General features: G+C 40.8%; 1 protein-coding gene and 1 long non-coding RNA gene across 2 annotated transcripts in view; one reads left to right on the top strand and one right to left on the bottom strand.

The window, feature by feature from the left end:
- Positions 1 to 216: 216 nt before the first annotated feature.
- Positions 217 to 27,215, top strand: FAM241A (family with sequence similarity 241 member A). The gene is made up of 2 exons (XM_084756845.1): positions 217 to 505; positions 25,692 to 27,215. The coding sequence occupies exons 1-2, from the start codon at positions 362 to 364 to the stop codon at positions 25,935 to 25,937; spliced, it is 390 nt and encodes a 129-aa protein (XP_084612971.1). The 5' UTR covers positions 217 to 361; the 3' UTR covers positions 25,938 to 27,215.
- LOC311583349 overlaps positions 16,295 to 27,384 on the bottom strand; it is a 43,912-nt gene continuing 32,822 nt past the window's right edge. The window contains exon 3 of the long non-coding RNA XR_014774466.1: positions 16,295 to 21,562. This is a non-coding gene — a long non-coding RNA (uncharacterized lncRNA). The remainder of the gene's footprint in view (positions 21,563 to 27,384) is intronic.

Here is a 27,384-nt window from a genome sequence, read left to right as displayed (position 1 = left end):
CTCAGGCACCTATAGCTTCAGTCATATAGAAACTACCTCCTGTAGTTACTTACACGGATGCTGCTATACTACCCCTTGGTTCCGCCCCTCCATGGCCCCGCCCCCCAGTAGCCCTGCCCACCACACCAGATTCCCGCTTCCATTGGGCCGCTGCCCGCCATGGCCCCGCCCCTCCAACCTCGGTCCCGCCCCTGGGGCTCCGCCCCCGATCTGGGGGCGGGGCGAGCGGCTGACAGGAGGGGCCCGCTGCTCCTGCACTTCTGGCGCCCAGGCCGGCGGGCGCACTTCTTGGATTCCCGTCTACGCTGGGCTCTCGAGCGGCGTCCCGGTGTGGCCAGCGGCGGCCGGAGGCGGCGGCGGGATGTGCTCGGCCGGGGAGCTGCTGTGGGGCGGTGCCGGCGGCGGGGAGTGCGACGAGGACGGGGCGGCGCCGGCAGTGCGAGCGGTGGAGCGGGAGCCCGGGGCGAGCCCGCGGCGCGGGCGGCCGCAGAGCGAGGGCGAGCAGGTGAGCGCGGGCCGCGGGGTGGCGGCTGGGCACGCGGTGAGCGGTTGACGGGCGGGGCCGGGCTCCGTGGAAATGCCCTCCGGTGCCTCACCTGAAAACACCGGGCAACTTGCGCTACACGGGCCCTCGGCTCGCATTCTGAGTTCTACACGCGCCCAGGACGCTGTGGGCGGACGGCCCGCAGGAGCATGTGTCGGTGCCGGTAGATACCGGGACTCTCCCAGAGCAAGTTTCACAGCACCTTAGGGCAGAACTGAACTTCATTTTAGAAGTGAAAAAAGAACATTGCTTTTTGTGGGCACCAAAGGGAAGGGAGCTTTACTAAGAGGCCAGACATAATAGAAACTGGGTACTTTTTAAGTTCTCTGAATTGATATCATTGAGTATATTAAGGGAAATTATAACATCAGATATCCGCAAGATTAGACAAGCTGTTGAATGTAAAAACTGAATTCTACGTGGGACGATTTTTTTTTCTGCAGGCAGTTACAGCAATTACCTTCTCAAAAATTCCCCAGATACGCAGACCTTGGGAAGTCCTATCATCAGCCTGTACTACTGGAGTTATCAGTTAACACCTGTCTCTTGTCATTACTCTCCTTTTTGTCCTCTAATATCACTAAGTACATTAGTAACTAAATACATTAATATAATAAAACATTTCAACAAACGTTACTTAAACAGAAACAATGCTCTGTGGACAATAATTGTTCATCCATAGTTCACCTATAGGACAATATAGGAGCTGGTGACTGAAGCAAGGAATTAGTAGCTAGGAGATCTTGATAGTTCCCTTCCTGGTGGTGTTTTTACTTCACTCTACCACGTATGACTCAATAGATAGGGTTTTGATTTCCTCTTACCTTAGTTGCTCAACTGGAAAAGACAGCGACTAAAGTAAATGTACTTTTGTAATGGCAGATGTGGAATAACTTCCCTTAAACGCCTCCGGACTTGACCAATACTATGACATGGACGGCATCAGTCCACTGAAATTGTTACTAGAACTCAGAAAAGGGATGAAACAAAAATTAAAGATACATTCCAAAAAATAGATGCCCTATCATTCACTGCCTGCTTCCTGAATTGTGTCATGAAATTTCATTTCCTGTACTCCTTAGACATGTTAACTTGGGCCATTGTATTTTTCCGAAATCATTTACCTGAATGCTCTAAGCTCTCACAATAGGAAAACAAAACACACCCAAGATTTTACCATATCAGTACCTGGAAACTTCTTATCAGGAATTCAGAACTGGTACAGCCCAGCCCACTGATGCAGAAAGCAAGTTTTTGTGATCCATTATATTTTGGCAACAGTATTACAAAGCCTGTTTTCTAGTTTGTTTGTTTTTTTTTAAATCAACTTACAAATGAAGTTTAAAAATCTATGCAATGCCACAAAGAGCTATGTTTACACATATAATTGCTGAAGGAGAATTGCAGTTAGCAACTATAAAAGATTCCAAGGAGTCATTTTAATTTTTCATTATGGAGATATTTTCTTGTTCATTATTTGGGGGGAGGCAGTTGGTCCTAAGGGTACCAGGACTCCAGATTATAAATGGAATAATTCTGTAAAATTACTTCCTAAGCTATTTAAAATTTACACAGAATTTTTCCATAAAATCAGCAATAGTAACCAAACAGAAGCAAAACGGATTAGCTTGGAGTGAGGCCGAGGCTGTTTTCCTGCTCTCTTTCTGCTTAGTGTGTGTTCAGCTGGTGTTCCAGAGCCTCAGCCTCCTCATCGGGGAGAAGGTACTCAAGGCCACAGCACCTCTGAAATGCCTTCTTCCCATGGGCGGGGTCAGTGTGCGGAGTTCCAGAATCAGCTTTTTGTCAGTTCCTAATCTTATGTGTCTATCGTGTTCTGTTTCTGTTTCCTTTTCTGATAAGAAGCAGGCATCTCCCCCGGGTTCCTTGGCAGCCTGTAGTCTCCACATACATCTCTCCCATCACTGAGGTCTTCTATCTAAAAGACCCATTCCCTTAGCCTGTAGAAGCATCTGCACACAACTGCTCTTTGCTTTGTTGTTACTAAAACACCTGATGAGAATGCTCCTGATTTTACTTGCTCCCATAGTACTGAAATAACTGCTACACATACAGGTGGTTTATTAAAAACTAATCTATTGTCAGAGTCATACTTTACAGTTTATCCTTAGCTGATACTCCACTTGTGGAAAAGCTAAGTAGTCTTCTGGCCTGGATATTTCCAGGCAAGATGACTGACAAAAGAGGTCTGGTTAAAATCAAGACTACAGAAAAAGGAAGCCTTGAGAAAAAGAAACTATGTCTGATTAGAAGTACAAGTCAAGCCTCAGAGAGAGAGAAACAAGCAAGGAAAGGAGTCATGTGTGCTGCTGTCCAGGGGACCTAAGAGACCGAACACAGATGGCTATTCCATGTGGATTGATAACTGTGTTCATGAGAGATGATCCACCTATACTGCTGACGGTAACTGCCTGGTGGTTTTATGGAAGCTATGTGCCCCCTCTGGATAGCTGAAAGACTAAACCTCTCTGTATTTATTCTATGTCTGTAATGTCAGTGGCATTTGCTTATATATGACATAGATAACAATTCACAATAACCTGAGACTGCTGTGTTTATGAAAGCATGGCACAACCTCATGATCCCTAAATTGACTTTGTAATTGTTAATATTAATTTTAATTTCTTTATTATTATATAAGTAATGTGTACCTCAGAAATTTAAAAATACCTGTGAAGAAAATAAATACTTGTAAGGAATTATTCCAAGTAATGCCTTGAGATGAAGCACTTGGGATTGTTACTGTATCTCTGTTTTGGCTTAAGTATCCATGAATCTGTCCTGTGCAAAGTTTTCTGTCTGATTTTTCCCTAGGAGGTCTGTCCTTTTCTGAAGGAAAAGAGAAAGAGTGGATCTGGGTGGGGGACTGGGAAGGGAGGAGGGAGAGGAAACTCTGAGATGTAATATGTGAGAGGAGAATAAATAAAGAAGAAAAAGAAAGTTAGCATTTCTTCCCCATATTAGGAAAGTCCTGTGAAAGAATGACATTTGGAGCTCCTTAATAGTCTATTCTCCTAACAGTGCACACTTAAGTGGCTTCAAACTTTCTTTCATAAATAACACTGTGTGAAAAATCTGTCCTAGTAATCATCACGCTTCTGTGTTGAAATAGATTCCTAGAAGTGGAAAAAGTGGGTGAGAGAGTGAAACCCCTGAAGTGGCTTGAGGCATCCTGAAGAATAGTTCAAGAACAAGTGTCCTGCTTTCTGCGGCTGTTGTTGTTGTTTTGGTTGCTTTTTGTCTTTTTGAGACAGGGCTTTCAGTGTGCAACTCTGACCGGCCTGGACTCCCCATGTGGAACAGGCTACTCAGGAGCTCACAGAAAGCCCCCTGCTTTCCTTAAAATAATGATGCTTCATTTCTGGGGGGGGGTTTTTTGTTGTTGTTGTTTTTGTTTTTGTTTTTGTTTTCCTTTTGCAGTGCCTAGAATTTTACAAAGAGTGACACTGGCTTAGAAATTTAAGTCCATAAGAAGAGGGACTTCCATGACACTGCTTATCAAAGTTTTCACAGATGATCTAGAAAAATAATGGGGTAGCCCAATATGCCCTTTTCAATCTATCATTAGAGATAGGACTGGCTATATGGATTCTGGATCCACAGTGCATAGGTTTGTACCTAGAAGGTAACTAACCCTCCTCTGTGGGCTTTAGTTTCTTCCTTTGTATAGTGAAAGGAGAGATAATTATGTCAGCCTCATAGGAAGGTGGGAGGAGCACAGAGTTAACATATGAAAAGTACTCTTAGAGGGTTCCTAGTGCCGCCTAAGCTAGTGCGCAAGTGTTAGCTGTGAGACCTAATCTTCAGATAAACCAGAACTGAAAAGAAATGGGGCAAAAGTAGTTTTTTATTTATTTATTTTTTTAATTTTTAATTAAAAAATGTTTTTATTAATATATTCTTGTTACATCTCAATGGTTATCCCATCCCTTGTATCCTCCCCTTCTTCCCTCCCTCCCATTTTCCCCTTATTCCCCTCCCCTATGACTGTTCCTGAGGGGGATTACCTCCCCCTGTACATGCTCATAGGGTATCAAGTCTCTTCTCGGTAACCTGCTGTCCTTCCTCTGAGTGCCACCAGGTCTCCCCCTCCAGGGGACATGGTCAAATGTGAGGCACCAGAGTATGTGAGAAAGTCATATCCCACTCTCCACTCTACTGTGGACCAGCCAAGGACAATACAGGTGGTAAACTTTAAACCCCTACTCAGATCTAGCAAAAGTAGTTTTTAAGATTCTCCGCATCCATTGTTTAGAGAAGACCAGGCTGGAGGCGACCTGCCGCAGCATCTCAGCATCAAACAGAACATGTCGTCTTTTGCTAACAAAGATTTTGATGCAGCTAATTTGAAGCATGGGTCTGACACTTGGTGTCTCTTAACAGATTCTCAGGTGGTGTGGTGCCATGACCACAGACCACACTTTGGCAAGGAAATAGAAGAAAGATAAGTGAACCAACCCACAGTGTTCACTGTAATTGCCCTTCGGCACAGTATCAGCAACAGATGTATGTGTGGAAACTAGTTAACAGTTTTTCCCTGAAGTGTATACTTGAACTCTCAGTAAGGCAAGGGTTCAAAGGCAAGATAAGCCGACGAAGTAAGAAATTTGTTCTTGACATTGTTTTTGGTATTAGTTTGTACCAGAGCAGAGGGCTGTAAACTCCAAAGCCAGTTGTCTTCTCTTACCTCAGAGTCACCATCATGGTGAACCCTCTGTCTGATAGCTCTGTTGCTCTCCCTTAGATTATGTAGCTCAAGACTAGGTATTTGTCTAAACCCACATCATGTCATACCCTTTATTTATTTTCTTTCAATTTTTTTATTGATTTATTCATATTACATCTCAATGGTTATCCCATACCTTGTATCCTCCCATTCCTCCCTCCCTCCTGTTTTCCCCTTACTCCCCTCCCCTATGACTGTGACTGAGGGGGACTTCCTCCCCCTGTATATGCTCATAGGGTATCAAGTCTCTTCTTGGTAACCTGCTATCCTTCCTCTGAGTGCCACCAGGTCTCCCCATCCAGGGGTCGTGGTCAAATATGAGGCACCTTTTAAAAGCAGTTTACAAATGATAGCATGCCAATACTGAGTTCAGATGATCAGTAGTTCTCAACTGAAGACAGTTTTGTATTAGGATTATGCGACAATGTGTTGACATTTTTGGTTGTTGCTACGTGGTGCTACTAGGTATCCAATGGAAGTGGCCGGGGATATTGCTAATGTATTATAGCCTAAAATGTAGAAAACGGCCCCCTGGGGCGGTTAGTTATGATTGGCAACATCACTGGATTAAGGAAGAGAATATAGTGCGCACTTGCAATGCTAGCCTGGGCTATGCAGTGAGATCAAGGTCAGCTCAGACTGTGTAGTGAGTGGGACTCTGCCTAGAGAAGAATGACTAGATTCCTAAAACACATCACAGGGTAGTCTGCAAGGTCACAGAAGGTTAGAGACAGGTCGTAAAGCTCTCACCCAGTGAATGGATTAGTTCTGTGATGGATTCATGCTGGGAAAACATTGAGGGGTGAGGAAAACTCCTTCCTGGATGCCTCCTCCCATGCCCTCTGCACCCTAAGTCTGACTCCATGAGCCAAAATGAATCCTTGCCCCTTTAAGGCATCTACATCAGGGACTTTGGTCAAAGACAAGGTACCCAATACCACAGCAAACTATTATCTGGCTTAAAATGTCAGCATGGCAAACTCTACCCAAAAATGTGCAGGGAAGGATTCAGTATAGTGAGCGTTGAAGTAGTTGCCTTGCTAGTCTGTGTCCCAAAAAAGAGAGGTAAAAATAGTTTATTTCTTGTCTTGAAGTCTATATTTCCAACAGATAACCCCCTTGAGCCCTTATCTTTGTCTCTTCCAGCATATCTAGCTAACTTGCTTTTTCTCCCCTCCACATTCATTTCTGTAGTTTTCCTATTGGGTGCATTCTCCGGTGACCCTCCTATTCCTTCCCATCACCTCTGCCACACTCGCTCTTTCCCATGCCTTCCTCCCCTTCGTTGACATTATTATCAGACAGCGAAGGATTTGTGGTGTGGTCACCGACATTTGCACCCTGGCTTTAATGCTTAACCGGAACCCGATGGCCATCTTCCTCATTTGTAATATGGGTAGTACTGTCCACCTCTTAAGGGAGACAGGCTTTACACAGAATGCCTAGCACACAGTAGGCCTTCAATAAATATAAGCCCTCTGTTTCTACTTCATGGTCCCTCTTTTTTCACCTTCCCCTCTGGTTCTGTTTTATTCGTCTCAGCTAATCACATTATAGGACTGCATTTTAGTAAATATTCTCTACTTTATAGGATTCAGGTTATCTATTGAATAACTATTACAATTTTCTAAACTAAAAAAATAGGTAAGTTAAGTGTTTGATAATTCTCTTTAAAAAAAAAAAAAAACCACCCACCAACTTTTTTTTTTTAAAGGAGATCCTAGGTTGATTTTCCCCTTTGTGTGTCAATAATCTTTAACAGGAGAAAGAATAACCCCATACGACAAGTTCTCAATCTCCTGCTTGAGAGAAATGATAAAGCAAGATTACAGGAACAGCTGAAGACAGCATGGCTGTCAGGCCGCCTCAAGGAGCATAAGCAGAAATGTCACCTCTGCTTGTACCTTCCTTACACCCTGGTCTACTATCTTTCTGCCCTCTCTGGCTCACAGTCTCATCTTCAGTAGCAACCATTCAATTGCAGAAACCTGTTTCGTGTGATGCGTGCGTGCTTGTGCGTGCCTGCTTCTGTGTATCAAAAAGTGTGTGTGTGTGGGTGTGGGTGTGCGCGCGTGCGCGTGCCTGCTCCTGTATAAGGAAATTGATAAGACAGTTGAAAATTAGCTTAATTTGAGCAGATAAACTGGATTTTCAGCAAATTTGATGTAAAATATATTATCCACTTTGTGATCTAATTTTCTCTCATATCTAAAGGGCTTTTTTGCATTTAACATCATTGGCATCTGTGCTTAATCTTGGCCCAGGAAGAGGAAGTGACCTGCCGTGTCTCTGCCTGTTTTCCTACAGCAACAACTACAGCTTATCAGAATTCTGATCAAAAGGAACATAGCACAAGTGTTTTTAACTTTGGGAAAATGAAGAACATAATCTTAAGAGAATTACATTTTTGTTATGTTTCCTTTGATATGTTTCTCTTTAATACCAGTTTTAGAGAATATTTTTATTCCGATTAGGAAAAATTATTTTTAATCTCTTTTTGTTGTTGTTGTTTTCTCCTAGACAAGGTTTCTCTGTGTAGCATTGACTGTCCTGGACCCTCTTTATAGCCAGGCTGGCCTTGAACTCACAGTGATCCTCCTGCCTCTGCCTCCCAAGTGCTGGGATTAAAGGTGTGTGCCACCACCATCTGGCAAATTATTTTTAATCTCTTTATGGCAATTTTTTACCTATGTTTCTGCAGACTATCCGCAGAGGTAGAAATTTAAATCTGAGGTCTTGCGTATTACCAATTCATTCCCTCAATTAGATTTAGAGTTTCTCTTTCCAAAGTTCCAAGCTAATTTTTCATATGTCAGAAAGTAACCTTACATTACTACAAATTGAGAACTTAGAAAGAAAGTTACATTGTAGGAAAACTGTTTGACTTTGGCTTGTGGTGACTTATTACATACTGTGTACACTACTATCTATCACTGGCTCACGCCAAGTCTTTTGATGGGAAATCTGATTTCATACCCATAGAGTAGATGCTGTCATTGGCAGATGTAAGATGCACTAGTGCATCACAGGAAGCTGTGAGCATCACTAGTGCACATAACTATCTCTCAGCTGAAAACCTAAGGGCCTTCAAAAGCCAAATCTGGTGAGATGCCACAAGTGGTAAATTCCACACCTGACCTGAAAGAACAGGTTACATTCACAACAACCCAAGTACACAAGGAAAAAAATGCATTTATTTACCCTTAGGCAGAGTTTATAAGGTATATTATAAAACTGCATTTTATATTTAAAAGTGTGTCCTGTTTCCTTTATGTATTGTATTGATTAGTTGTGTTACATTGCATTTTACAATGTAATGAATATGGTATAACAATTGTGATATTTTTGGATGTTTTTGCAACCTTGTAGAGTCAGAGTCTTTAGGCACTCTATATTTGATTACTGTTGTTAAAACTTTGGTTGCTTTAACAACCTGGCAATCCATATACCTATCCACTTATACCATAGTGAGCATTTATTGCTTTAGAAAGTTATTACAATGCTTATGTTATAGAAAGTTTTCTGCTTTCTGTTCGTTTTTTTGTTTTTGTTTTTGCTTGCATATGTTTCCTTGATAGTTTTTCATCTATTCAATCAAAAAATTGGAGTGGAGTCACCTACTATCCAGGCCCTGCTCGAGACTGGAATATAAATAAATAAAAATATGTTCAAACCTCTCCTCTAATTAATCTGGTACCATGCATGGGGTGAGGGGAGACCATGCATACAGGAACTAGTCAACTGATAGATTGTGGGTGTTGTGAGAAAGTAAAGTCAGAGAAGGTGGCTAGTGGTGATGGTGTGGGTGGGCTTGCTGTGGAAAATGGGGTGACCACAGAAGGGTCCACGGAAGTGATGGTTAAGCAGAGGCCTGCTTAGCTGTGCTTTGCTTTCACTCTCTGGGAGGGTAGAGCCAAAGCTGAGGTTCCCCCTAGGTTCTTAATATTTTCTCACACATCCTTTTGCTTCTCTATATTTTATTATTGTTTTACTCACTTCTACTGTTGCAAGTTCAAATCTCTCTAGAAAGATCAAAAGATAAATAAATCATGGACATGTTTTAATTATTATTATCATCATCACTGCATATGCAGGGGTACACACATGTCCCACAGTGGAGGCCAATTCTTTCCTTCCAGCTTTGTGTGGGTTCTGAAATTGAGCTCATACTGTCTGGTTTGTGTGGCAAGCACATTTATTTACCTTTTGAAAAATCTCCCTGGCCCTGGACTTGTTTTAGTCAGTTTTGGTTTCTCTGTCTAGCTCTCTCTTTCCCTCCTCTCCCTCCCTTCCTCCCTCCCTCCGTCCCTTCATCTCTCTTTTTCTACCTTTTTCTCTTCCTTTCTTTCTTAGTGTATTTCTTGAGGGGCTAGAGAACTGCTTAGTGGTTTAGAAAATTCACTGCTAAATCTGGTTCAGTCATACCAACACACTACATCGGTGGCTCACAACTTCCTGTAGCTTTAGTCCCAAGGATCCAATGCCTTTTTCTGGCTTCAATGGGCACCTGCACACACATTTAGGTGTAAATAAATACACATAAACTAATTAATCTATTTTAAATAAATTCCTTGAGAATTATAATCATACATCATAATGTATTTGTTAAATTTTTTATTTTGTTTTTAATGCCTGGTTATAACTTTGGTAGGAAGAGATTTAGAGGTTTGAGTCCTTGTTGAGAAAGGATGAGAATGAGAAAGAAGATATGCTATTTTGAGTAAAGCACATTAAAAACACACACACTTTTTTTTTTTTAACACTGTGGCACTGTTTGTTGGAGTGAGTTCAGAATATGTTGTCAGAATGTTCCTGCCTTCAGTCCTGGCAGACTGATTCTTGGGAAGTCCTGCAGTGTGTGTTAGATTTCAAGAGGCTAATAACACACATCTTAATTATAGCACCTTTGTCATGAGCAAGTGTCTGGGATATAAGTACTGACTAACTTTATTGAACAAATAGCTAATCAACAAAGAAAGGCAGTGAAAACTAGAGACACGGATCAAATTAAAATTACAAGAACTTTTTTCTGTAGAGATGTAAAATTTTCTCTTGGCCATGATATGATTTTAAAAACTAAGCATTTTAACTAAGTGTAGTGGTGCATGTCTGTAATCCCAGTATTTGGGAGTGAGTGGAGGCAGAAGGATGAGGGGAGGTTCAAGGTCATCTCCTACCACATAGCCAATTTGACACTACCCTGAGCTAAACGAGACTCTGTGTCCAAGAAAAGCATCTTCATCATATAGGCTATATAAGCATTAATAATATCATTAAAGCAGATGAAATCTCTACCAAGAGAAAGAGTAAAAAAGTGAATAAGATGACCTGCTAGTGAGTTAAGAGTTCTAACGTATGATCTCAGAAGGAAATGACTTGGCCGACACGAGCCAAGGGTGAAACAGAAGATGTCTAGAAAGACCAGCAGACTGCTCAGTCACACTTGACAGTGCCGGCTACTAAGACAGGGTATCCTAAAGGAAAAACAAATTGAGAGCAAATGATTGAGCTTGGTACTCAACATGTTGATTTGGTGCTTCAGGCTGTCTGCAAGGAAATGCTGGACTCCAGTTGAACATTCCAGTCTGGAAATATGAAGAGCTGCACACACTCAGAAATAGTGCTCAGAACTGTGACTCAGGATCAGGGAGGGGAGGGCAGCAGTGTGAGGGTCCGTCCCTACATTTCTTTATACAATAAACAGCCTGATGGCGGGAGTTACGTGGTGCTGTGCAGTCTATCATTTGTTAACTGGACCAAATTGACTAAAGGGCCTGTCTGTTTTGCAACATGTTACATGAATCAAGGATCATGAATCATTGGAGTTAGAACTGAGCAATCAAAGTTAGGTGGTACTCAGGCACACCAAGAGCCAGAGTGTGGTTTCTTGAAAGAAGGCAGCCATCAATCAGTCTAGCAAATTGTCAAGTCTATGCAGGCTTGTTTACCACAACGGGGCATAACACACCCTGCATAAAAACGCAGGTGCAAAACCTGCCACAAGGAAATGATTTAGCTTTAGAGTGTAACTGTAGACTGATTCTAAGCAGAAAGCTGCTTTTTCACAACATCATCCCTCACCTAAAACAGCTAATAGATGCTGATAAAGCTGGTTGACCTTATTTATATGTGCCGCTTTTCAAAAGTGTTCCATAAGAAATGTGATAAACCCATATTTTCTTTTTAAGTTAGTCTATTAATCATTAAGGCTAGCATACAGAGTAAAGCTTTTCACGTGGCCTACTCACTCCTTCCTCCTCCCCCTGACTCTCACTGTCCTCTACCCGTGCAGCTAGTTTCTTCCCGCCTCCCAGCCACCCTCCATTTCTGCCTCTTTTCACTTGTATTCCAGGATTTCTTCCTCCCCCCTCATGATCCATTTTCTATTTTGGAGACCTCATGCACACACCTATGAACACACACAGTGTTAAATCTAAGTTCCACACATAAAAGAAAATAGCGTTTCTCTTTTTGAGTCTGACTTATTTCCCTTAACATAATGGTTTCCAATTCCAGGTATTTCCTGTAAGTGTCGGTTTTAATTTGCATTTTCCTAATGGCTAAGGATGTTAAACACTTTTGAAAGTATTTTTGTCATATGCATTACTTACTTACTTTATTTATTTATTTATTTTAAAGAACTGTCTGGTTCATTGCCCCATTTATTGATTGATAGTTGAGTGTTTAACAGTTCTTATATGCCCTTGCTATAAATTCTGAATGATGTGTAATTGGCAAAGATTTCCCCCTTTATCAAATTTTATTTGGAGTCATCATAGCAGAAACATCCTGGTACTGGCTATAAACTTACCTCTTAGAATTGTCTTTACTTCATTCTAAAAGTTCTTGTAAGTTGTGCTTTTATTTTCATGTCATTCTTTGAAATTTTAAATTGCCTCCCTTATTTCTTCAATGAGCCTTTGGTCATTCAAGAGTGTTTTGTTTATGTCTAAGGATTTGTACAGTTTCTGTGGTCCTTTCTCTCTCTCTCTCTCTCTCTCTCTCTCTCTCTCTCTCTCTCTCTCTCTCTCTCTCTCTCTCTCCCTGTGTGTGTGAGTGTGTGTGGGTGTCTGTGTGTCTGTGTGTGCGTGCGCGCTCGCTCGCATTCATATGTGCAGAAACCAGAGGTCCACTTTGGGTGTTCTTCCTCAGGACAGTGATCCGCCTTGTGATCTGAGACCAGGAGTTCACCAGTCCCGCTAGGCTGACTGGCCAGAAGCTCCGCAGAGAACCACCTGTCTCTACTTCTCCAATGCTGGAGTTCCAAGTGTGCCAGCCACACCTGGCTCTTTATGCAGGTGCAGGAGCCCAAACTTGAGTCCTCATGCTAGCACAGAGCACTTCACCAGGTGGGCCAGCCCCCCAGCCTGTCAGTTTTCTTGCTTCCTGAAGAAGGTTCCTACTTTGGTTCCACTGTGATCTGATAAGACACCAGAAATTATTTTAATCATATTTGTTAAGGCCTCCTTTTTTACCTAGATTTTGTTGTATTTTAAAGATGGATCAATCTGTGGTGACTGGGAAAAGTGGGTGGAATACTCTGAAAATATCTGTTAGTTCCATTTGATTTGTTGTAATCTAACTGATATTTCCTTGTTATTTTTTAGTTTTAGTGACCTCACTAGAGGTCGGAGTCACCCACCGCTTTTGTATCTAGATCCATGTGACCTTTGTGCCCGTTATGCCCCTTAGTTGTTTGTTTTATGAAATTGGAACCCCAGCACTGGGTGTGAATGTTTCTTTACAATTGTTATATATTCTTGAGGAATTGTTCCCTCCTCTTACTAGTCTGTAGTAGCCTCCTTTAGCTTTTCTCAGGGATTTTGTATTGATATCCACTTTACCAGATATCAAAATAGCTATGCCAGCATGTTTGGGGGTTCCATTCACTTCACAGCTTGTTTTTCATTCTTGAGCTCTCAGTCTGTGGGTGTTTCTTGGAGACAACAGATAGGTGAATTTTTATTTTTTATTTTTTTAAGGTTCAATCAGCTAGTCTGCATCTGTTTGCTGAACCATGCCATTTATATTTAATTTTTTAGAGATATTTACTAATTCCTGTAATTTTCCTTTTTTCCCCCCTTGTTAGATAGATTGTTATTTGTTTTGGTTTTTGTTTTGGTTTTTCCTTTTTCCCCTATTAGCATCAGGAGTTAGCTGCTTTACCGTGTTTTACATAATGGGTTCCTTTCCAGATTTCATTACTTCATCTGTTTCTCTTTTTAAAAATGTTCTTTATTTATATATTTATATATTTTATGTATGTGAGTGCTCTATCTGAATGTACACCTGCAGGCCAGAAGAGAGCATCAAATCACGTTATAGATGGTAGTGAGCCACCATGTGGTTGCTGGGATTTGAACTTAGGACCTATGGAAGGGTAGTCGGTGCCCTTAGCCTCTGAGCCATCTCTCCAGCTCCTAAACATGTTCTTATGAGAGTGTTTTTCTTTGTTCTCGCTGTGTAATTACCTTCTGCAGTGTTGGTCTATAGTCAAGAGTTGTCTTCCCTTTGCTTGTCTTGTTATGTTCTTATTTGTCTGTCCATTTTAAGGGGTAGCCTTGCTGGATATAGCAATCTTGGTTGCAGTTACTTATTTTCTGGGCTTGAAATATAACAATGCCAGGCTTTTCTGGCTTTTAGAATTGCTGACAAGACATCTGACAATATTCTTTTTTTAAGATTTATTTATTTATTATGTATACAAATCTCATTATAGATGGTTGTGAGCCAACATGTGGTTGCTGGGAATTGAACTCATGACCTTTGGAACAGCAATCAGTGCGCTTAACCTCTGAGCCATCTCTCCAGCCCCTGATAATATTCTGATTCTGCCTGTGTGTGTGACTTGTTTTTGCCTTAGAGTTTTTAAAATGTGTTTTAGGTGTTTTTTTTTTCCAATTTTTATGTGTATGTGTTTATTTGTGAATGTGTGTAGTTGGGGTGGGGGATGTCCTGTGGAGGCTAGAAAGGGCTGTCAGAAACCCTGGAGCTGGGTAACAAGCAGCTGGGAACCACCTTGATGTGGGTGCTGGGAACTGAACTAGAGGTCCCTGGAAAAACAGCAAGTATTCTTAACCACTGAGCTTTCTCCAGCCCCAGATTTTGTGTTGTTTTGTTTTTGTTTTTTTCGAGACAGGGTTTCTCTGTGTAACACTGGCTGTCCTGGACTCATTTTTGTAGACCAGGCTGGCCTTGAACTCACAGAGATCCACTTTCCTCCGCTTCCCCGAGTGCTAGGACTGCAGGTGTGCACTACTGTGCCTGACTGTGTCCTAGAATTTTTAATTACTTCCGTCAGGGTTATTCTTGCCCTGCTGATGTTTGAATGCACTGTTCATCCAGCGTCACCCTCCATCTCTGACCCTGCCACCATCCTCCTTTCCTCTGCGGGGCCTAGTGTGTTGGTAATGTCCTTCGGTGTGTTTTTATTTGATTCATTTGTTTCTTTTCCAGTGTTTCTATTTGGTAGTTTTGGTTTGTTTGGTTTTTGGAGGAGTGAGTTTGTTGTTTTCTTTCAAAAATCTCAATTTCCTTGCTGAATTTTCCTTTCATGTTGCTAAGTTTTTCATCCATGTTGCTCCCCCCCCTTTATTTATATATTTATTTATTTTACTTTTCCCTTTTTATTGCTTGCTTCTTTGTATTCTCTTTCTGGTCGTTATTTGCTTCTTTGTATTTTCTTTCCTACTATCATTTTCTTTTCCCAGAAAACTATCACCATTTTTCATATTTTTTGAAATCCTGTGCTTCAATTTGAACATTTTGTTGTTTGGATTTCCCTTGTGGCATTTGGTGTGGGATCTTGCTGAGCAGATGCCTGAACAGTCTCAGTCCCCAGTGCTGCCCACAAGGAGATACTAAGCTGCCATGTCAGCAACATCTGCCCATGCAAGAGGGAAAAATCACACTTAAAATTCCTCATGACCACTAATATATCAGCAGTGACTATGTGATGTTTAGAAGTAAATGAATGAGAGAAAGGAAGGTGACGTGGAAAAGGAGGCCACAGAGAAGCAAGGTTAAATAATTGAAAGGAAATGAAGACTTGAATGTTATGGATAGGAAGAGAAAAAAGCAAGAGATTAGGGGAGAAAGGGGGAAAAGCAACTACAAGGCATCTCAAAAATTGAAATTTTCAGAAACAAAATTAAATGTAAAAAGGAGCAAAAATTAAAGCATAAGAGTATTTTCCTTAAAAAAAAAAAAGGTAAAGTCAAAACACTACTACTTAATGGGGAAGATACAAAGATGAAAAAATGGGGCACAAAGGCTGAAAAAAGTGAGGAGGTAAGTGGAAATAGTGTTAGATAAATGCTGAAGGGAAGTAACAAAAATTTAAATATGTAATGCATAATGTTAAAATTCTGTTTAGCATTGAGTAGAAATAAGGACAGCAATTAGAAGATATTGGAGACGTCATTTTAAGGCACCGAGGGGGAGGGTAGTTGAACCTGTGGATTCTTTCTGTGCTTGTCTGCACTGGACAAGTATTGGCTATCTACCAGAGCCATCTTCCAGTAGTGGCTTTCTCTCCTTGCATACCAGGGACCTCCGTGCAGCCTCTCTGTTGTGGCTGATGCCTTAGATGGAGGGTGTCTCCAAGTGCATAAGGAATGCAGGAAGCAATCATGGCAGTGAGGTTGGCAGAGGCATAGGACCTGTGTTGTGGTTAATTTAGATGTAGGGCCTAATAAATATTTATTATTAGGCTAATTATTATTACAGTGGTATTTTCTAACCTGCTAGCAATCAATGAAACACAGACACTTGATTTATTTTAAAATGAGCCTTTACCTGTGCAAGGCAGATCTGACCTCCTAAGCTATCCTCCAATAACTCCTCTTCTCCATCCCATTCCATCTGCTTCTAATAAATTTTATCTGTGCTACTTCCCACCCATAATCCCAAAATACGTGCTGTTGTTGTTCATTTGGGCTATCGCTTTCCCTGAGGAACTTCCTAGTCCCTTCTCTGGGTCACGTGGCTCTATTCCTATCCCTTGGCGTGTCCTCCTCTTTCCCAAGATTCTCCCTGTGTAGGATCTCTGTGTGCATTATCCTTGGTTGGGACCCAGACCCCCTGTCCAGATATATGTAGCCAATGGACAGCCGATTCTCCAAGTAGTTAGGGAGGACGACTTCTGCTGGACTGTTAAAACATTTTTTTATTATTACATTTCTTTTTTTTTTACATATACACTTATATTATTACACATAAATAAAATAAACTACATACAGCAGGAAGAACCATGAAACAATCAGGAATTATATAAATATTACATTCATAGTGTTTTGGCTATTTGTATTTGGCAACCTTGAAGAAAACATCTTTGCTATCTTGGTGAATCTAAAATTCTGAATATAACTCAATATCTATCATATCTCATCTCTATCAATTTAAAACATCTATCTAAACCTAAAAACATCTTAACCCCTAAACAACTAAGGTTAATTGTAAGACTAAACTATCTGGTCTTCAACCAAATCGGAGACTTGAGAAGGAATAAAATTTAAATACCTGACTGAACCAGTAGTACAGGTTAACAGCTTCCAAGATGAAAAAATGACAAAGACAGTTTACTGCCTGAACAGTCATCCAAAATTCTCTGTAACGTTGGAGCATCATCTTCTCCCTTCAGGCCCAATATCTGACAGACATTATTTGTGAGGCAAGAACCATTGAGGACTTGCTTACCCTGTCTTGGCAGAGTTTGGCCGTTGACTCTGCCTGTATCCAAGCTTGCCCATTTTTAAGCAGAATTCTGTTTGTGGCATGAACAAGGACATTTTGCCCAGTGGCTGGTTTGCCACATTTGAAGCCACATCCAGAAGGAGGTTCTTTGATGCTTACCATCTTCTTTGAAGTAGGCTGAGTGTTGCCAGGAGTTAACCTGTCTTGTCAAAGAGTCTTTAAAATAATAAAAATGTCTTTAAATGCCATATTCTGTAGGTCTCTGAGGCTTTTGAATGCCTGCTGAACCTTTGACATGCACTCTGGTACTCATGATTTGATCACTGCCTCTTGGGAGGACGGCCTTGCAGGCACACAGAGGAAGGGGATGCAAGCTATCCTGATGAGACCTAATAGGCTGTGGTCAGACACTGGGGTAGGGGAGCTCCCCACCTTCAGAGGTCTAAGGGAGGGGAGTAGGGCAGAAGATAAGAGCAAGAGGATAATAATTGGGATGTAATGTGTGAACAAGTTACAAAAAATTTTTAAAAATCATATTTTCCCTGTCTTCCAAAGCCCAGTAACCTTAGCCACGCCTATCAGATTTTCCTGGTTAGCTTTTTATTGGTCAAATAGGAATTAAGTTATTAGTCAAGGTTACATAGCAATCTTGGGCCACAAAGACAGCCAGCAGTAATTAGCATCAAAATACATCAGGCCAACCTCCAACAGACCTGTCTTCATATTTTGAAGTGTTCAGCACTCCCCTGGAGTGAACTTCTGAGTGCTCAAGTTCTACAGCAGTGAATGACAGATAAGGTGGCTCCAGACTTTGATCTGCCCACAGGTCTCCCCGAGCTCAGAGCTTTCAGACACCAGGGGTATTCTCAGCTCATGAAATCTTCAGTGGCCAGCCTAAGACAGCAAAGCTATGTCTTTCTAGGCACTTCTCTGCCTGAACCAGCTTCTTCCCGGCTACACCCTTGGCTTGTCAGTATCTGACTCTAGTACTTCTAAGCCTCTCTGGGCCTTCCCTTACCCAGGAGTTGTACCAGGCCAAATTAAGTCTCCCTGACGTGGTCTGAGGCCTGTGGGGGTCAGTTTTTAACAGTACTTCCTCTCTTAAGATGGCTGCAGGACCGGTGAGTCATAGAACTTGACAAAATGGAATGTTTCTCCAATTTTGACCTCCATGCCAGAGAAATTACAAAACCACTAGTGGGTTTGAGAATCATGAAAGCCACGGACTTGTCCTGTAGGTGGCGCCACCTGGCTTTGATCAGTTTTACCTTCTGGAAGCTTTTGTTTCCCTCTGCAGGCCTCAGAACAGCATGGAAGAAGCTGAGCTCAACCTTACTGCATTGCCCATCCTGCTTTTCTAAGCTTTCCCAGTACCTTCTCATTCCCTCCGTGGGCTGTGCAAGCTGTTCCTTTCTTTCTTCTCTCCTTGTGATATGGTGTGTTTTCCTGCTCTGACTCAGCCCCGTTGGCTCACACAGAAGCAACTCTAATCTCACGCAGCCCTTCTTCCATTCCTCGTAGCCTTTTGCTTATCCGCAAGTGTAGATCCCTGCAGACTCTTCAGTGCCGGGAATAATGAAAAGCAGCTATTCAAACCGTCCCCCACTTGGTCCAGTGACTTAGACGTTTCACTCAATAGAAGTTGCACAGTGCTTATTTCAGAACAGCAAAGAAAAGAATCAACAAGTCACTAGACTTGACACAAAGATCTGTTCACAAAGCAAGAAGCTTTTGTTGTACAGGATGTAATGAGCAACTCCCAACATGGCTGTATAAATAGTATTTGTGGACACTGTTTGAAAAATTGTCAGACCCATTAAGAGCTATTGACTGTGGTGAAACAAATCCCATTATAGGCCTTAAAAATTAATAATAAATGAAGTTTAGAGAATGTAATTCTAGCAATGAGCATTCATATTTGAGTATTTCTTATAAACATTCTACCATGAGCAACAGAGCTTATAAACATCGGTGCACTGCATTTCTTTGGCCTCACTATAAACTGGAAAAGTCTAATCTAAACTTTCTCAGAATAATATTTACAAATAATAAATTTTAAAAATCATTTTTAAATATATTATGTTCAGACATCCCAAACAACAGAATCAGTGCTTTTAGGAGCTAGCTCTCATCTAGGTAAAATGTTCTATCCATGGCTTCTGATTTTGGAGTATGCTTACCTGGTTTTTCTCTAAAGAAAGTGTAACGCCTAATATTCATCTGTTTTAGTTCAAACTTAGATCTTTTATTTTTCTTCTTTACTATAGGAATAAAAGGTATATGTTATGGTACAAAACCCTTGAGTGGGCCCAGGGAGATGGCTCAGTGGGCAAAGAAAGCACTTGGTGTACAAGCCTGTTAACTTGTATTTGGATCCTCCAGAACTCACATTCTAAAATGCTGACCAATACAGTAGCATATACTCCTGTTATCCTAGCATACCCATACTGGGAGATGGGCAGCTGAGGCAGGAGAGTTGCCAGGAGACTGGGAGCCTGTTAGCCTGGTATGTGCAGCAGTGAATAACAAGAGAGACCCTGTCTCAAACAAGGCAGGGAGAGAAACTTGACGTTATCCTCTGCCCCTCATACTCGTGCTGTGCACTCATGTGCTTTCACACTTACAGACACATACACAGACACACAACAAAACCTGAACATATAAATAGGAAGACAGGATTATTAGTGTAATCTTAAACAGAAGTAGTACATTTAGGAAGGAGAATAGAAGAGAAGAGTGAAATGAGAAATGGGATGGACAGTAATTGTGAGGTGACTGAAAAGATTTGGGAATGTGGGAAAAGGACTAGGAACCATGAGACATGATCTTATAAGGAGGCATGTGAACACAGTGTTTACCTACAACCCACAGCAGCCTAGCAAAAGGAGCTGAGAGATCAGAAGCCTTTTGAGAGGCGTGAGGAAGAGCAAATGTCTATAAACTCATAATTGCAATGATAGACGAAGGCTCTAGGTTACAAAGAGAATATACTAGCTAAAACTGTCAAATGTATAAGTAGTTCAGAGCCTTTCTAAATCCCTGACTCCTTAGCAAAGGCACTCCTGTGTTCATCTTCCCCTTATGTGCAATGCTGTGTCCTATTGTTGCTTTGCATGTGTGTCTCCTCCCAAGAAGGAAACAAGGCAGTTTGCAAAGCAGCCTTTCTTTTGAGGGTTTGAGTGGAGTAATGGAGTGGATTAAGTAGAAAAAAAGAGGACACTCAAGTATACAAGACCTTAGCAAATGACTCCCAATTTCTGTTTCTCAATTTTCTTGCTCTTTTTATGTCTATAATGGATTTAAAAAAAAAATGATGTCTTTAGGCAGCCATGATCATTGGAGCTCACTCTGCAGAAGTTCCTCGCTCTGAGCTATTATTAAGTATATCACTACAAAGTCGAAGAACGTTAGGTGGGGGGTAGCGGGGATCATAATTTGTGCTTGACTGAAGTACAGTCTCTCTTCATTATATACACTTAGAAAGCTGGGAAAATTACCAGTCTCTGACATTTCTTATGTCTCTTATTTTGTGGCACTTGGGTACTTGGAGAACTCTGCCACGGCTTCCTGCTTTATTGTTTTGCTGGTTTTTGTTTGCTTGGTTTTTTGTTTTGTTTTGTTTTAGTTTGGTTTTGGTTTTTAAGACATCGTTTCTCTATGTTATCTTGGCTGTCCTGGACTCACTTTGTAGACCAGGCTGACCTCAAACTCACAGTGATCTACCTGCCTCAGCCTTCTGAGTGCCGGGATTAAAGGCATACAACACCATGCCCAGCTGTGCTTTATTATTTTGAGACAGGTTCTCATTAATTTGCCCAGAAAGACATTAGAACAGGAGCTCCTTCCACCTCGTCCTCCTGAGTAGCTGGGATCTCAGCCCTATCTGTTTACACACATGTAAACACTCCTTTTTTGTGTCTGACAAATTGAAATTCCAACTTGTTCTAAAGTCCTTTCAGTTAGGCATTTTTTGTTTTTTGCTTTTTCCTTTTTTTATCTTTCCAACTACAGAATAGTTTGTGCTAAAATACAAAGGCAGCTAAACACCTCATTTTGGGGGCTATAAAGTTAAGTATTTTAATATTAAGGTTTTTCCAGGAAAAAATTAATTTTTATTAAAATTAAGCCAAACTACAAAAGCATTTTGTAACTTTTAAGATATCACATTTCCATGAAAACTACACTTCCTTAATACTAACTTCTATTGAGGATTGCTAGCCTTTTGAAATTAAAGGTATAGTCATTTATTTAATCCGTTATTGACACCAGGAAAGTGTTTATTGAATTGATTTTATTAAATAAACATTTTTGAAAGTAGTAAAATGACAAATGTGATGAATATAAGTGGCAGCGTAGGTAGCCTTGTTTTTACTTGTCTTAATATGTTTATTTTTGTCCTGTAGGAGTTGGGGAAAAGAGATCATTTTGACACAGAACATTCTTTGTTTAATTCTGACATCTCTGAATTTTTGAGAGCTTCTTTTTCACTGCAGTGAATTCACATTCTTCATTATGACTTCCGGTCTCAATGTTTTCGGCTATATTCATTGTATCTCTGAATCTCTGCAGCAGTGGTTTATCTGCAAATTCATATGCAGCATTTAAAAACACTTCCTTCTTTTTATCAGTAGGCTTATGGAGCCTGATATTTTTATTCATGGTTTTTAACATATGAAACCAATGTAATTATTTTAAGGATTTTCCTCAAAAATCCTACTTAAAGTCGTACCATTAATTTGCTACCATTAAGAAGGATTTGAGGGTCTGGCAAGACGGCTCAACAGGGGAAAGCCGCCTGGTGCACAAGCCTGGTGACATGTAAGTTCAGTCCCCAGATCCCATGTAAAGGAAGAAGAAGAGGACCAACTACACAAAATCTTCTGGCTACCACACACTTGTCATGTATAGTGTATATCCATACAAACATTACTCACACACGCGCGCGCACACACTCATACACACTAACAATAATAATAATAAACAAAAGAAAAATGTTAAAGGATTTTGAATCAGTTGTGTCACTCTCGTATTTCTGTGTATGTCTTCAATCATGGACAGACAAGGGCTGTAGTGCCTTGCTGAGAGCATTCTCCAGTCGTCGTGTGTAACCCTAAAAGGAGCTGTCTGCTTGACAAATGGTCTCCACTGGAGCCTCACACACACAGAAAGTCTGCAGGAACATAGATGACTAATGTCAGAGCAGGGAAAGCTCTGCTGCTCTTCTGCTTGTGTGTGAAGTAGCTTTTCTCACTGCAGTCCTGCCAGGTACATTAATTCTTCATGCTTGCTGGGAGGCTTACAGTCCTCAGTGTTTCCTTTTGCTCTTTCCTTTTTTTTTTTTAATGTGATGTCCAGTGACTACTTTAAAAACTACAAAATGTGCAAGTTTACAAATGGCTTTACCTCATTTAAGTTTTTGCACAAGATGAAAATAAAGCTTTGAACAATTTTCTTGTTTGATAAATTTACTGAGAAAAGATGTAAAGCAAGAATCATCTCAATGTTAGTTTGCTCTGTTAATTGTTTTATTATAAACAAAATATTACCATAGCCTTTTTTTTTCCCCCAGAGATGTACACCTTTAATCCCAGCAGGTGGATCTCTGTGAGTTCAAGGCCTGCCTGGTCTACTGAGCTAGTCCAAGACAGTCAATGCTACACAGGGAAACCCTGTCTCAAAAATATATATATATATAATATACATATATATATATATATTGTATCTGAAACAGGTATTTGCCACGTAGTAGATACTAGCAATGTATGGGGATAAGTGTGTGGGCCCTCACAGACCTGACCACTGTTGAATATAAGTCAACGCTGGCAGCTTCCTTACCTGTAAATAGAGATTACTGGGGGGAATCAATCAAGTCAACACTGTGCCTGTTACACAGTGGGTGCTCAGTGTCAGCACTTCTGCTACATCATTAATGGTGCTACTGACATCACAGTTACGCTGGAAATAACAAACCTCAGAAACATAACAAGGACCCCCAAACTTCTCTGTAGATACAGAAAGCACAGCACTGAGGCCCACTAGAGCTTGCTAATTTAGCAACACTGCCGTTCCTTCCCCATGTTTGCAGGTGTCATCTTTGTATTGCTTGAGCCCCTATTCAGTTCATTGTAGGAATCTGATATTTTCATAGAACTGCATTTGTGAAGATACATTTTGGGGGGCATTTTTCCACTAACCTTCTCTTAGTTGGCCACACTGAACAGTACCATAGTGAGGTTACAAAATTTAGTAATCATTACATTTGGAGTGTGTGTGTGTGTGTGTGTGTGTGTGTGTGTGTGTGTATGTGTGTGTGTGTGTTAATAGAAGCAGGCTGCAATAACTACACCTGGCCATCTCAGTCCCACCTACCCCTACAGGATCCTTGCTGTTGCTGCACTGAGATTCAGGGTTAACTAACTCCCTGCTGGAGTTAAGTATTGCAACACCTGCCTCTTCTCCTGCTAACCCCAGGCACGTTCATAGACTTAATTCATTTTACAAGCACATTAAAGTGAATACCAATTATATCTGATCCAGGTGCTTTGTTCATACTGAAACCACAAAAATACTGGAAGAAAAAATATCTTAGAAACCTTCAATAACTACCACAACCACCAAAGTACAGTGCGTGCACAGATAACAATTAATTATAAAGAGGGTGTTTTTTTTATTATTTATTTAAGAAAAACACTATCAACATTATTAAATGCTGGAAAAATGGAGATGTGGACCCAGAACAATTGCAAACTAAGTCAAAGGTTCTTCAGAGGCTGCTATGGACGGAAATGGCTTAATGTCAGACAAGGACACATTTTCATGTTTTAATGTAGTATGGTATCGTGGAACACATAAAAGCATAAGGAGCTAATAAACATAAGATTAATCCAACCAAATTACTTTCTCTTTTCACCTGTGGGGTGTCGCCCTGGTCCTTCTATTGGCAGAACATAATTGGAGAAATGTTTGCAGATTTCCAAAGGACTGTGCTATTCATCAGTTTTTCACTACTGTCATGAAATACCAGAGACTGACTAATCTTTAAAGGAAACATGTTTTATTTAACGAATGGTTTTGGATTCTAAAAATCCAAATAAAATTACACAGGCAGGTGAGTGTTCTACCTTGGCTGCCTTACCTCAAAGTAGACTGCAATCTCAGGTGCAATGACTACATTGTGGAACAGGAATCCGGACAAAGCTTGGCATAACCTCCCACTAAGCCTCACCTGTTAAAACTCTCACCTCCTGGCATCGTGCTAAAGACCACGCCCTCAATACATAATAAGCCTTTGAAGAAACAGAACCAAAGCAGCACAAGTGGGTTGGAAACATTAAGAACTAGCGTGATGTTCTGAATTGCAAGTAGCTTGGGCAATAGCAAAAACCAATACTGCTGGAATATATGGTTGGGTATCTGTAGAGATCTTTCTGGGGCACTGATTTCGGCCTTATATAAAATTCTATTTCAAAAGTTTGTTTCCCCTGGTGAGATTAACAGGAAGCATTTGCAGTCTTAGTAGTGTTTTGACAGGAAGCTATGCAAGGGACTCCACAGCAGCCTGCATAGATAGCTGAGGCTGAAAATGAGAGATCACAAGAGCAATGGCTGAGGACTATCCCACAGGAACCAGTTCTCCTCCAGGCAGCTGAGCTTCAACTGTTAAAATCAGTTCACAGTGTGCTCACCAAGTTAAAGCAGCCAGGAGGCCTGCTTCATGAAACAGGAGAACAGCAGGAAGGTGGCTCTGCAACCGGGCTCTTGGAAGTGAGCACACTATTCTTCATCTACATAGGCACATTGGTGCAAATCCGAGAATCTGAAGAGTGAGTGGGTGAGTGAGTGAGTGAGTGAGTGAGTGAGTGGGTGAGTGGGTGGGTGGGTGGGTGGGTGGCGGTGAATGAACTGTACCTACATCTTACAAATCAAATCAGTGGTCTAGTTGGGGTCTTAGTCAATGCTAAGTCTACAAACACCAGCAAGTGTTTTCTCTAGTCTTTTTTTGTTTTGCTTCTGTTTTTGTTTTTTGTTTTCCAAGACAGGGTTTCTCTGTGTAGCTTTGGCTGTCCTGAAACTCTCATGTAGCCCAGGCTGGCCTCAAACTCACAGAGCTCTGCCTGTCTCCGCCTCCCAAGTGCTGGCAGTACAGGCATTCACCACCACGCCCGGCTTGCTTTCTCTCTTCTTGAATGGTAAGATAGACAAAATGTCAATCCAAAGGAGCATTCCCATTGTCTGAACAGTATTTTTACAACACAAATTAATTATCTTATATTCTTGGAGATCAGGAGTCTAGATCAGCAAGGATGTGCTCCTTTCAGAGGTACTAGAAGATCTGTCCTTTTTCTCCTTGAGTATCACAGGCTGCCTACATTCACTAACCATGGCTCCTCCCTCCATCTTTCAACCGGGAACACAGCATCTTATTATGCATCTTACCAACTCCCTCCTATAAAAGTTCTTGTGTTCGATCAATCCACGAAGTAGCTCAGGATGGCCTTGTCTCAGCACAGGGCCTTGCTTGCATCTGCAGAGTACCTTTGCCATGTGAAATTCTATGCTCATGAGCTATGGACATCTCCATAAATGTTTACTAAACAATTACCAGAAGTGTGTGTACCATTATTTGGATACAATATAGTAAGATCATTGTTATTAAAGGTATTTACAGTTTCTTATGTCCATATCTTGGTTTGTCTATTTTTTTTAAAGGATGTTGAAGAATCACAGAACCACACTGGCGAACCCATTGGAGATGACTACAAAAAGATGGGAACACTTTTTGGTGAACTGAACAAAAACCTCCTCAACATGGGCTTCACCAGGATGTACTTTGGAGAACGGATTGTGGAACCAGTAGTGGTCATTTTCTTTTGGCTTATGCTCTGGTTCCTTGGCCTACAAGCCCTTGGACTGGTTGCTGTTCTTTGCCTTGTCATTATTTACGTACAGCAGTAAGACAGTGGACATTTGGTAGCCATGTATGTAATTGATAGAGCTGTACACTTGGGCTGTTTGGAAGCCAAAATAATTTGACATATTTCATATTGTGTACTGGCTGTTTTGTAATTAAAATTATAAATGAATGTTCTTTAAAACTCAACTCTTTGTTATAACAAGGATGAATATATATTTTTGGCTATATATTAGCTTACTCAAGCCCTTTTTCACTCCTGTGATCTGCACCTCCCTTTCCACTCCTGCTTCCCCATGCCAAGTCTGAACATCAGACAGGAACAGGGGACTAGCATGGCATGGAGTTGCAGTAAAGCTATGCAATTCTTCTAAAGTTCTAATAAAAACACTTTGAAAGAAAAAGGAAAAAGTAGCTAAGAATAAGTTTTTATTGGAAAACCGTTCCACCTGCACCTCCACTGAAAAATCCCATTTTGGGGAAATATTGTCGCTCTGTCAGCTCTGCATAGTCCAAAACAAAGTAAATGATAACTGCCACATGCCGCCGTAGTGCTGGGAAGATTAAAAGCCTAGCTGTTTCCTGAAACTGAAAATAATATATTTATTATTGTTGGTAAAGTTTTTGGGTTAAATGTAAGTTTTTATATGTTATACATGGGCCTTCATTACATTGTCTGTAAAGTTAGAGATGGTGCTGGTGCTAATTTCTTTCTGTGAGTTTTTAAGGCTGAGCACCTGTGATCTTGTACCTAGCCAGCTGCATGTTTTTCCTAGAGACATTTTTACTGCATTTCTCCCCCAAAGTTTATAACTTGATAGTTCTTTTCTAACAATTATTCTCAGATTGAAAACAATGCATTTCCTGTCATGGCATGGAGTTTTCCTCCCAAAAGAGTGATTTACATCTTATTTAAGAAAAAATAAGATCATTTTTCTTTGATATTTATATTGAAGAATACAAATGTACAGAATAAAAACTCATGATTAAATTTAGAACTCAAAAGCCACTTGTAATATTTTAGGATTAAAGTCAATTGGCTAGCGATGTTTTTAATGTGTACTACGGGGTTTTAATATATTGAAACAAGCATTTCTTTAAATACACTTTGAAAATGAAAAATGACTTTGATATTTTTGATTTTGTTTAAAAACCTAAACTCTTGACACTTAAATACAAAGATGGGTTGGTGAGGCGTTTTCCTTTGACAGGGCATTTACTAAAGCCCTGCTTAATTAACTTAGTTTTACGAGGCCACTTTGTGAAGTTCTTCCCTGTGCCGTTTTAAACATTATTCTGTAATAAAGTCTAAAGGAGAAAATCATGAGAACTTGGCGTTCTGAAATCAGTTAGTGCTGCACCAAAGGATAAGAAGTGAGGAGGCACTGAAGTATATTGTAGGCCGGTGTGCTGTGCATTAACATAGCCTTTAAAATTTGGCTTTGGAGAAACAAAAGTTTATACTATATTGTATTTTTATTGTGTCTGAGA

Source organism: Acomys minous (genome assembly GCF_964271855.1).
Source record: "Acomys minous genome assembly, chromosome: 14".
Lineage (NCBI taxonomy): Eukaryota > Metazoa > Chordata > Mammalia > Rodentia > Muridae > Acomys > Acomys minous.
Note: the sequence above shows the minus strand (reverse complement) of the source record. Positions and strands in the feature narration are given on the sequence as shown.

Excerpts from the sequence above, each read along its gene's own strand:
- FAM241A (XM_084756845.1), top strand. The coding sequence starts at position 362 with ATGTGCTCGGCCGGGGAGCTGCTGTGGGGCGGTGCCGGCGGCGGGGAG. Across the intron at positions 506-25,691 it reads CGCAGAGCGAGGGCGAGCAG|GATGTTGAAGAATCACAGAA; the intron begins GTGAGCGCGGGC and ends TTTTTTTTAAAG.